This window comes from Ictalurus punctatus, chromosome 18 (genome assembly GCF_001660625.3).
Source record: "Ictalurus punctatus breed USDA103 chromosome 18, Coco_2.0, whole genome shotgun sequence".
Taxonomy (NCBI): Eukaryota; Metazoa; Chordata; class Actinopteri; order Siluriformes; family Ictaluridae; genus Ictalurus; species Ictalurus punctatus.
This window is the reverse complement of record NC_030433.2, coordinates 5,828,424-5,840,000: the sequence shown is the minus strand read 5'-3', so window position 1 is coordinate 5,840,000 and position 11,577 is coordinate 5,828,424. Positions and strand designations below refer to the sequence as shown.

Sequence of the window (11,577 nt, the reverse complement as noted above, 5' to 3'; positions counted from 1 at the left end):
GATTAGGCAGTTTTAAATCCCATTTAAATCAGTAGGGCTGGTGGACATACCTTAGTTTTGATTAGTTAGTAGTTTCGACGTATATTTTATTAAATTCAACTTCTGGGTTTTTCGTTTCTTGTGTCATCTTGAAACAGTCTAATCAAGATTCACTTTGTTTCAGAGCTACATGTTCCTGATCTCTTCTGACTACGAACGTGCCGACTGGAAGGACATGATTCGGGAACAGCAAAAGAAATGTAAGCAGCCATGCCAGCAAATGGCTGTTAAAAATACACTATTAATGTCTTTTCATATGCGAAGTGTTTCTGACACGGGTCACTGTATTGTTCGTCAGGCTTTAAGAGTGTGTCTCTGACCTCCATGGAGCTCCAGATGCTCACCAACTCCTGTGTTAAACTCCAAACTGTCCACCACATCCCTCTGACCGTCAACAAGGAAGGTTAGAAAGCGTCGGTCTTCGGCTGTTATACTCCTGAAGCCATTGTCATTATTGCAGTGTAGCATTTAGGCTGCAATGCACGTTGGATCTTAAATTTGTACCATACATTTATTACTTTGAGATTCTGAGCTATCACCACACAGAATATGTAACTTGTCCCAAACTGTTTTATTCTCTTTTACCACAATAATAATTTAAAAAAATCTATTTATAGTTACATTTAATGTTATGGAATATCCATGAGGCTGGTTAGTTCCTGTCATCACACCAGTTAGTCCTTCCCCAGCCTTTCTTTTTTCCCTCAAATGTCAGAGTTGCTGTTAAAGAAAATTGATCAAGACCTTTCGACCAATCAAATTGAAGAATTCATGAAGTGTTATAGTATAATCTGGTGCAAGTCATGTTCAAATGTTTGTCTTTCTACAGAGGATGAATCACCTGGACTTTATGGCTTTCTGAATGTAATCATCCATTCTGCCTCTGGACTAAGGCAGAGCTTAAGTAAGTTACCCTGTTTATTAAGGGTGGGAAGCCTTTTAAAGTCTGTTTTGTTTTTTCATCCCTACTGAAATCCTGATGCTCATCTCTGTCTTCTTTCATTGTTATATGGCTCACTCTTGGGCTCTTGTACATGGTTGCTGATTCACTTAGTCATTTCTCCCCCCTTTAAGTAAAGACCAGTTGATATTGTGGCTTGGGTTATTGTTAGCTCTGAAGCTGGTTGATACTGACTTCCCTGTTTTGTCAATCAGATGTTATGTAATATGTGTGATCTCTTTTTAGATCTGTATTGCACGATGGAGGTGGACTCGTTTGGCTTATTTGTGAACAAAGCCAAGACACGTGTGTACAGATATACTACAGAGCCCAAATGGAACGAGGTAAGGTTATGTCCTGTGCATATACAGTAGTTCACAGACACTGTACAGTGCACTGTACAACTTGTAAGTGTAAGAAATGAAACACACTGCCTGTTACAAAACCTGTTACAAAATTTTTTTTCCTTCCAAAAAAAAAAAATGTCTCCTTACTAACATTCAACACCTGCTGCCCAATGACATTCAAGAATTTTTCAGCGTTGTGGTATAACATCAAGCGATTATTTGTATTTATACTGCATATGTAACCCCAAGATGTCAGATGTTAAGCTTAATCGTTTATTTGTATGTTTATTTTTTAATGTCCGTAGCAGTGTTGGTTTTATAAATGCCACTGAGTATAAATATGTTTAACTTTAGTCAGCAGGTTTCTCCCTGTCATTATTTACCAATTTCTATTAGTCTCGGGACGACATAGTTACTTTATTCAGACACCACCGTTTGAAATATTCCCGTTTAAACAGTGCTGTTTTTTCTCCAGGAGTTTGAGATTGAGCTGGAAGGCTCTCAAACACTGAGACTGCTTTGCTATGACAAGAGCTACAATAAAACCAAGATGAGCAAAGAGGACGGAGAGAGCACAGACCGCATTATCGGCAAAGGACAAATTGTGGTATGAAGTTTTAGCACATCGTATCTGTGTGATTTCATTAGCCTCATATGGGGATTTGAACTGATGAATGTGTTTTTAGTTTTAGATTTTACTCCCTCTTCAAATATGAAATGAAGCCAGTTTTTATTTCATGTATCTAACAGATAAAACTGTACCTACTGAAGATAAACTGTATGTACAGTTGCAATCAAAATGATTCAACCCCCATTGCAAATCAGGTTTATTGTCAAAATTTGGCAATGGCCTCCAGTTCAGTAATATTCTTGGGTTTGCCTGCTACAACAGCCTTCTTCAAATCCCACCAGAGATTTTCTATGGGATTCAAGTCAGGTGACTGTGATGGCCCTGTAGAATCTTCCAGGATTCTTCTGCACCCTAGCCTTGGTGGAATTTGAGGTATGCTTGGGATCATTGTCCTGTTGTAAGGTCCAGTGACACCCAAGCTTCAGCTTCCTCACAGACGGCATGAAGTTTTCTCCTAGGATTTCCTGATACTTCAATGAATCCATCTTGCCTTCCACACGCTGCAGGTTTCCAGTTCTGGAGGATGCGAAGCAGCCCCAGAGCATCACAGAGCCACCACCATGCTTGACTGTGGACAGAGTGTACTTTCTTCATTCTTCTTCCTCCAGACATACCGTTAATCCATCGTGCTGAAAAGTTCCAGTTTTGTTTCATCGCTCCACAGAGCAGAATCTCAAAACTTCTGTGGCTTATTTATATGATTTTGAGACGAATTTTCTTGTGTTTTTGGGTCAGTAGTGGTGTACATCTTGGAGTTCTGGCATGGAAACATTCTGCGTTTAGTATGCCCCATACTGTGCTCACTGAAACCTCAGTGCCTGTTGCCCCAAGTCATGCTGCAGGTCTTTTGCAGTGTATTGAGAGTTTTTCACAACCTGCCTCCTCAGAAATCTGCTTGCAGCCGTTTATAGCTTCCTTTTTCTGACCCGTCCAGGTATTTAATAAATTTTCTGCCCCTGGCCAGTTCAGTTATTTCATTCATGTGTTCCAGCTCAAGCACACCTGGTGAAACCAATGAAGCCCTTGATTAGTTGCATAAGGTGTGCTTGAGACAACACCTGTTTTGCATATCTTTGCTGTTGTAAGGGATTCTATTCAGGGGGTTGAATAATTTTGAAACTGGAGGAGTCATTATAAGTTGCATTTTCAGTTGAATTTGGGGAAACCCCTGGAAGCATTCATTGTGTTGAACTATTTCAGTTGCTTTTGATTGATTTGTCCCCTAATGTGAAAAAGGGTTCTTGCAGATCCTGACTTGGTTGGTGAGACTCTCCATGCCACTATGAGCTTGATGTGTAGTATGTACCAAAATAGAACAGTGGTCACATTTTTAACATATTTTATTGGGTATACCAAACTATAAACCCATCAAATACATGACAAAGATCACGAAGAACAAATATTTTAGCCTTATTCTGATGGAAGTAGATGGTGCCCAAGCATTTCCCTTCAGAATTTGTATTTTTAGTGGAAATGTATTTAATGTGCTATCAGAATGGACAAGGCGTCTAACCTTTAGCAGGAAGACGTCTGATTTGTGGTCATATGGTTGCTTTTGCATGTGTCCAGCACCTAGATTTGCAGTTTGGGGACAGCTTGCTCTAGGTGAAGAATATTTTGACAAACAGCTCAGCTAGCATGAGTTGTGTAATAAAGACCTTTCTGTATGTGATCTTTGGAAGAAAATGATTTTGGAATAATGTTTTGAGATAAAGTTTTACATTTCTCTATTTGTCTGTTTTGTCAGCTGGACCCTCAGATGCTTCAGGGTAAAGACTGGCAGAGGACCGTCATTCCTATGAACGGGGTGAGCATGACATTCTCCACTCAGCCATCGCCTCACAACTTCGGGGGGGGGGGGGTGTAAAAAAAAAAAAAAAAAAAAAAAAAAGACTTTCTTAACATTACCTCACTGCAGAGAAATAAATATCTGTCAAGTCCACTAGAAAGTCGACTGGATTTTGGCCTCTGTAGTACTCAAAAGACTGACACAGCCACGTTATAACATTGTCATGTCATATCCGATTATTTACACTATAGCAATGTCATGTTACCACTAAACCCTGTGTCATATCCCTGACTTAAACATGTCATAAACATATAATGGGATATTCTATATACTGTCCAATGATATTGGAGTGTCATGCCACCAGTACAAGTCACAACATGCTAAATTCTACTCTAGTTAGTGTGCTCTAGTTAGCATAAGTCTTATAGCATATTTTCTGACAGATGTTATAACATGTACATAGTATCTTAACCATGGATTTAGAGTAATGATTGAATTTTTAATCCAAGTCTGTGTTAGATGTGTCTTATATAAGATAAGAAAACACCTTCTAGTCGGAAAACTATATATTCTTGTTATTATTCTATAAGTATATTTTCTGTGGAAATAGTATAAAATGTCTTGTACAACAGTTTTAATAATGAATGTATTATAACATGCCATACAGCTCTAAAGTCCCATGCAAAAATGAACACAAGCTATTATGATATCAAACATTATGGCAGCTATAATGACTACAATTGCCAGTAACTTGACATTCCCATGTCACCAGAACGAATATAACATACACCATTATGTGTTTGTAACATGATTATTCCAGTGTTGTGACACAGAGTTCAAGTAAAGTTCTATCACAAATTACCTGCCCATGGTCATTTTAATTATAGAACATAAGCTAGAGCAGGATACATTATAAAATGAGCATGTAAATGTTACATACTCAAGGAAAGTGGTGTTATTTTGATGATGTAGATCGAGGTGAAGCTGTCTATGAAGTTCACAAGCAGAGAGTTCAGCCTGAAGCGAACATCCTCGTGTAAACAAGCAGGAGTGTTTGGAGTGAAGATTTCCACGGTGACCAAGTGAGTGAACGATTCGTCCCTCAACGTCGAGTTTGACATCACAAGCACTTTGTTTACTTAAGGCAAAGTAGTAGGATCTACTACAGAGATAAAAAGGTCTGATAATGAGATGTAAATTGGCAAGCGAGGGCCCATGTCTGTTCATATTCTGATTGGGACACAATCTCATGCTCATAAGGGGAATATCTTATTATATCCTCAATAACTTTTCTAATCTCATTCTTGATTTCATGACATAAATGTTTTCAAGTGAAGGCCTGAAGAAAAGGTTGAAAAACACTGCAGTGCAGGGTTACTCAGAATACCTGGTCTTGTGGATGAAAGCATGATATAGGAACCACATACAATTTGGGAACACAAATTCGCTTTACTCACTCTAATAGAGAATGTCTCATATAGATCTGCTTTCTGCTTTCGGTGTAGATTAACACAAGAGATTGCAAAGATGAGATTGTGAAAAGAGGCCTTGAGGCAGAATGTTCTTACATATTCTTCTATGTATTATTGGATAATAAGTGTATCCTGAGTCTTTATAGTGATAATAAGTGTGAAGATATGTATATTCTGAACCTTTATAGTAGTTTGACAGCATTCCTTTAACAATCCGGTTTTATTCCTCGATGCTGATATGCTTGACATCATGTATCATAATGAAGAATGGATGCTCAAATGGTTCTGAATGGGACTGAATTGTGTATTTCCTGTTCAGACGAGAGCGTTCGAAGGTTCCCTACATTGTCAGACAGTGTCTGGAAGAGATTGAAAGAAGAGGAATGGAGGAGGTCGGCATCTACCGCGTCTCAGGAGTCGCCACTGACATCCAGGCTCTCAAAAATGCCTTTGACACCAGTGAGTATAAACAAAATGAAAATGACAGCAGCTCTGTTGTGTAGATTATTCGTGACAGCTGTGACTAATTGCGTGACCTCGATATGATCTTTTTATGGGCAATTGAAGAATTGTACTCCGAATACAGAACAGACAGGGAATTCACAGACTTATCTATAATCAGTGAACTAATACACACGCATGGGTCAAAACACCATGAAACAAGAACTGGAATACCGAGAAATTAAGGCTTCGTAATATACAAAAACATTCAAGGAGACTTTGCAACACCAAGGTGTAAGTAGACTACCTAATCAAGACTAACACAGAACAGGTGAACACAGTCGGGTAACAGACCTGTGATAGGATGGTGGGAAGAGACAGGACCAAAACAAAACAATGGAGCACATGGAAAAACCAATAAAAAACTTCTTAACAAGAACTGACACTTACTGGAAACCATGACACACACTGATGAAAGTAACAATAGAGAAAAATCGCAAATGCAAACCAATGTAAACAATAAGGAAGCACACTTTAACCACTAACCAGCATCTTGGTTGATAGATTACTTTAAGGATAAAAGAGAAACTGTGATTTTCTTGTTCAAACAGATATCCAACTTATTTCAGCACATTTGTTGGTTTTTTTTTTAATTTACAGTTTGTCTGTTGAAGTGCTTTTATTAAGCTGCATTATTTTCAGTTGTATTATTTTGCAGTGTTGTGCTTTGAAAATGTGTAAATCTCTCTCTCTCTCTCTCTCTCTCTCTCTCTCTCTCTCACACTCTTTCTCTCTCTAAACACACACAGATAATAAGGATGTCTCCGTGATGATGAGTGAGATGGACGTCAACGCCATCGCTGGAACTCTTAAGCTTTATTTCCGGGAGCTTCCAGAGCCGCTTTTCACTGATGAACTGTATCCCAACTTTGCTGGAGGCATCGGTCAGTTGTTGTATTTTTTATTTTCTGAATAATACTAATAACTTTTTAGATGCTGATGGTGATGCTGATGATTTTCCCAAATCTGTACAAACCTTTCAGGAGTAGAAGTGTGCTGATTGTGTGTGTGTGTCTGTGTGTCTGTGTAGCTCTCTCAGACAGCGTGGCTAAAGAGAGTTGCATGCTCAACCTGCTGCTGTCTCTTCCTGAACCCAACCTGGTCACCTTCCTCTTTCTACTGGATCACCTGAAGAGGTAGGAACGCTCCAAATGAATGCTGATCATTTTAATACCTTGCTGGATGTGTGTGTATTATCTCCTAGAAAAGATAAGTCACCCTACACTTTATAATATCTATTATTTTTTGTAATGATTAAGTCCATTTGAGGGAATTTATTTGAGTAAGCAGACCAGGGTTGAAATTTGTTATTGCAGTTTTTTTTTTTTTTTTTATACTATCCTGAAATGACGTGCACATGCGAAAGAAAAGAAAGTAATGTGCCACCATATTTTTGTACTTTGTGTATTTTCTATTTATTTCTTTTTGCACAAGTCAAAATTTGTATTTGCAAAAAAGGTAAGGAGCAAAAGAATGAATAAAGAAAAGAAACTTGTAACGCAACATTAACAAGTACTACAAAACAAATCTACAAATTAAAATGAGAAATATTTAATGGTACAGTAGGTTTAGCCATTTTCTGTTTCCGACTACTTTACCATATGAGCGAATTATTAGTGACGCTGTGACCAGGAGAAAAGAGTACCGTGGGCCACCAACATTCAGCCAGACAATACAAGGCAAACTCACTTGTCAATCATATTGCCTGTCAGGTCAGAAAGCTCCGCCTCCTCCACTAGAGTTTGGCCTTGACAGGGGGTGCGATTTTGCATAGATTTGTCAGGTAATCACTGCAGGGTTTTCTGTATTTAAAAAGAATGTCTTAATATTGGAAAAAAAAACAAAAGCGCTTAGCTGATGTAGAAAAAAATAGTGAAGGAAAAATAACTTATGATGTTGGTCTCGTTTTTACGCTATATTTAGATATATCTAAGTATAAACATGGCCACAGAGGAGACTTGTGTGCTGTCGGCTTTTTTAGGAAATTCATTTTAAAATCACGAAACATTTGAATGAGAGCTCGTCTTTATACCTTCGTCTGCGTGTCAGGATTGCTGAAAAGGAGAGCGTGAATAAGATGTCTCTGCACAACCTGGCCACAGTGTTTGGACCGACTCTGCTCAGACCGGCAGAAAAAGACAGCAAGATTCCAACGAACCCCACGCAGCCCATCACCATGGGAGACAGCTGGTCCCTCGAGGTCATGTCACAGGTACTGTTGCACATTTTCAGATGTTCATTAAAAAAAAATTGGTTGGTGAGCAGAACATTTGCTGGTCATACACCTGAATATTTCAGTGATGCACTGTATACATTTCATTTTTGCCTCGACTATTCGTCTCGTGTAACACATGACACGACACGTGCCTGTTTCTGTATTAGGTACAAGTCCTGCTGTACTTCCTCCAGCTGGAGACTATTCCCACTCCGGACAGCAAGAGACAGAGCATCCTGTTTTCCACCGAGGTCTAGAACAAAGCACGCTGAGGATGAACTCCAGTAAGTGAACTGATGGAAGAGAGAGACCCCTGCTGGACACTAGCAGGAATAACCACACTCTCTCATGAGGTCTACACACAGCTACTGAAGGGCACCCGCGGCTCACACAGATCATAATACTCACTCTTTCCAGAGCATCCTGACACGGCTTAGTGATTTCTGAACATTAGTATTCTGCTCTGCTCCTTTTGCTGTCCTGTCAGGAACTGTGTAGACTGTGGGCCAGCGATGTATCCTTGTATCCTGTATCCTTGCACATGTTCCGATCAGCCAGTGCAGTTCGAGCCTCCTCCTCCTCCTCTTTCATTTCTGTTCCCTGAGTACTAGAGCCTGAACCATGTTCCTGCTGCTGCCGTCAAATAGTGCTCAAAGCGTCGTTCCTGAGTCTGTGCTCATTTCCAGTGTTCCAGTGTCGCTGCTAGTTAAGATCGAAGATGCTTGCTTAAACCTAGGGCTTTTTTTTTTGGTCATTGTGTTCAAGTTAGGTTATTACATTTATTAGATATAAGTCGACCAAAAATCGAGCACCGTCATGTTGAGGCGTCATCGAAAGCAATACGGGACCGATAGACACGAGCGTCTTTGATAATTTTGTGCGCTTGCATTTGAGAGAAATTCAGTCACTGGGATAACTGCTTAAAGAACGTAACACTGAACATTGGTCAATTTTTAATTGTGTTTCAGTGCGAAGTACGGTTTTTGTTCTGTTAATAATGTTTTTGTTTCTCATGCCTCTTGTGAGCAATAGTTTTAAACATAAGCAAAGGTGTTAAATTCTGTAGACAGTTCAATATGCATTTTATTACAATTATTATTATTATTTTGTAATTGTGTTTAGGGAATCTTTCTTGCTGAAATATGTATGTACATAATTTAAAATCTATTTCTTTTCTCTTTTTTTGTAGGATTTCCTTAAGTGTAATGATTATTTATTTAAATTTTTTTGGACAGGCTGTCTTGTCGATTCATTCAAGAAATCTCTCGTAAGGACGTATCTAAGACTAATACATAAAAAACTGGAGTGACGTTTGACCTCCTTTGCCTAGTTCACATTCCGATTAATGCTACAGATAGTCACTGTGTCCTGATACGCACCTTTTTTTTGTGTGTTTTGTCTTTTTGTAGTCCGAAAGCATAGGAACGATCTAGTGTGCTCTTGAGATCCCACAATGCACCGCAAACTAACAAACAAACAAACAAACAAAAATTCTGTCTATTCTGTCCAAATGATGCACAGAATACCCATAATGCACTTTGCAGTTTGTAGGGAGTAGGGAGTTGCAGGCTATCTTGAAACACATCCGTTGAGTTTGTTTAGTAGAACCGAAAGGATGCGGGGTCTTCGTGTTTGTCCTCGTCCTTCATGTCCCTGCGAGGATCCTCTTTATGAAAGATAATTTGCGAGACATCTCGTTGTCTGTGTCCGTTCTGAGATGTCTATGAGTTTGTATCCCCCCCCCCCCCCCCCCCCTCTCATTATACAGCTGTGCCTCGCTGTCTTTGTGTAATAAAGCTACATTTTGTCTCTAAGTTACACTGTATATGTACATGTCGTGTCATGGGGGGAGAAAACATGCACGGTGTTCGCTTTTGTCTTCTAATTTGTTATTGACGTCCACTCTGTGACTTGTCAGTCATCTTCGGCACTGTGTTCTGCAGCAGCCATGTTCTGCTGTGCCAACAAGCGCCTCCTTTCATTCATACTCATAGTGTCTGTGCTATTATAAAGCATCCAGGTAAAAAAAAATCAATGCTATTTAAATTTTTTTTAATATGCATTACTTGCATTACTATTATTTAACATGCAGGCATGTTTTCTTATGTTTTTTTTTTTTTTTTTTTTTCTTTTTTTTTCTTACAATTCTTAAATCTTTCAGTGTTTTATTTTCAACCAAAACTCGTTTGCTTTTTGTTTTGTGACAGGGTTTTGTATTTGGACAAAATTTTGCTGTAAAATACAGTAAAAAAACAAACAAACAAATACATAGACTTAATTTTTCCTTTAATTTAAATCATCTATTCATACCCATGTGAATGCAACATTCATAGCAATTGATGTTTTCCTGCTCTAACCTGCTGCCTAACAAGATTTGTGTATACATACATACAGATGTGTTTTATAAAACGTACAAATGCGCGTTTTGGAGATCCGAATGCATAATCTCTTTATAGATCATAGACACGAAATGAACACAACATTATAACCTTGTATCAGCTCAGAAAGCAGGATATTACATGAAACCTTCAGATTTGTGATTATTTCTTAATTTATTGTGTTGTTTGTTGTTAAATGTTTTAAGAAATTTAAATATAGAGATAGACTCGAATTGAGGGGAAGTATAATAAATAACTTATTTAAGAATGGATTCGTTATCTGCGCTTTTTAAAGTATTTGGGAATTAACTCTTGCTAGTTAGACTTAAAACGTAAAACCTTCACTTCTCAAAAATCAACGCATTTCATCATCATGAGCTGCTCTGATCTGGAAGAACTGGACAAATACTGCTGTATTGATTGTTTATGACAGGAAGCTTTGCTCTTTAGCACAAATATCACCCTGACTCAACAAAGCATCACTGTTTTTTTTTTTTTTTTTGTTTTTTTTTTAATAATTGAACAAAATTAGCACATTAAATGAAGTCCTGAACTGCGACACCTCTCCTAAAACGTAGAACGTTTTCCAGTGTTGTAATGGCACAATTGCTTATTGTGTATTACATTTAAAAAAAAAAAAAAAAAAAAAAAAAAAAAAATGTTTGTAATCCTTTTGAGAGGCGTTATTTTATGGGCATGACTCTACAACATTACCCTAGTTTGTGTTTAAATCTTTAACATTAAGGATAATGTTAAAAAAAAAATACTAATTTTCTTTGACAGCGACTAGGACAAGAGTTGGGTTTCTGCTCTTCTCTTGTGAACGCTATTGACGTTTTTTGATGTTGCCTTTGTTCTGAATAAAGACCTGTAAAAAAAATAATAAAATTAAAAAAAAGAGAGAGAGATAATGCACTCCAGAGACTCATCTGTTTGGAAGGCGTTTGCGGCTTTGTTTTGTATACAAATGATAAATAAAACCTCCTTTATCTATGAAATTAGTTTCACTGTTTTTACTGTCTCATCTGAAATGGTGTTCGAACAGATTTGTTTTGTAATTCTATTTATTTATTTATTTATTTATTTATTGTTTATTACATAAATCAGTTCACTTAATTACCCACTTAAGATTTGGATTTTTTTATTTATTTATTTCTCTTCATGTCCACATGGGGGCAGCACAGTTTCAATCAGGTCAGATTTGAGCAAATCCTTACACTTTGCACAAATCAATTAAAGGATTTTCTGTAAACAAGAAAAAAAAT

General features: G+C 37.8%; 1 protein-coding gene across 2 annotated transcripts in view; it reads left to right on the top strand.

Moving 5' to 3' along the window:
* Positions 1 to 11,310, top strand: part of bcr (BCR activator of RhoGEF and GTPase) — a 77,531-nt gene extending 66,221 nt beyond the window's left edge. For both annotated transcript variants that reach the window (XM_017493348.3, XM_053687950.1), the window contains exons 12-23: positions 164 to 239; positions 338 to 442; positions 869 to 943; positions 1,226 to 1,323; positions 1,802 to 1,933; positions 3,705 to 3,764; positions 4,719 to 4,828; positions 5,538 to 5,677; positions 6,469 to 6,603; positions 6,750 to 6,855; positions 7,769 to 7,931; positions 8,102 to 11,310. In XM_017493348.3, coding sequence (XP_017348837.1) covers positions 164 to 239; positions 338 to 442; positions 869 to 943; positions 1,226 to 1,323; positions 1,802 to 1,933; positions 3,705 to 3,764; positions 4,719 to 4,828; positions 5,538 to 5,677; positions 6,469 to 6,603; positions 6,750 to 6,855; positions 7,769 to 7,931; positions 8,102 to 8,191 — 1,290 coding nt within the window. In that variant the 3' untranslated portion in view covers positions 8,192 to 11,310. The remainder of the gene's footprint in view (positions 1 to 163; positions 240 to 337; positions 443 to 868; positions 944 to 1,225; positions 1,324 to 1,801; positions 1,934 to 3,704; positions 3,765 to 4,718; positions 4,829 to 5,537; positions 5,678 to 6,468; positions 6,604 to 6,749; positions 6,856 to 7,768; positions 7,932 to 8,101) is intronic.
* Positions 11,311 to 11,577: the final 267 nt, after the last annotated feature.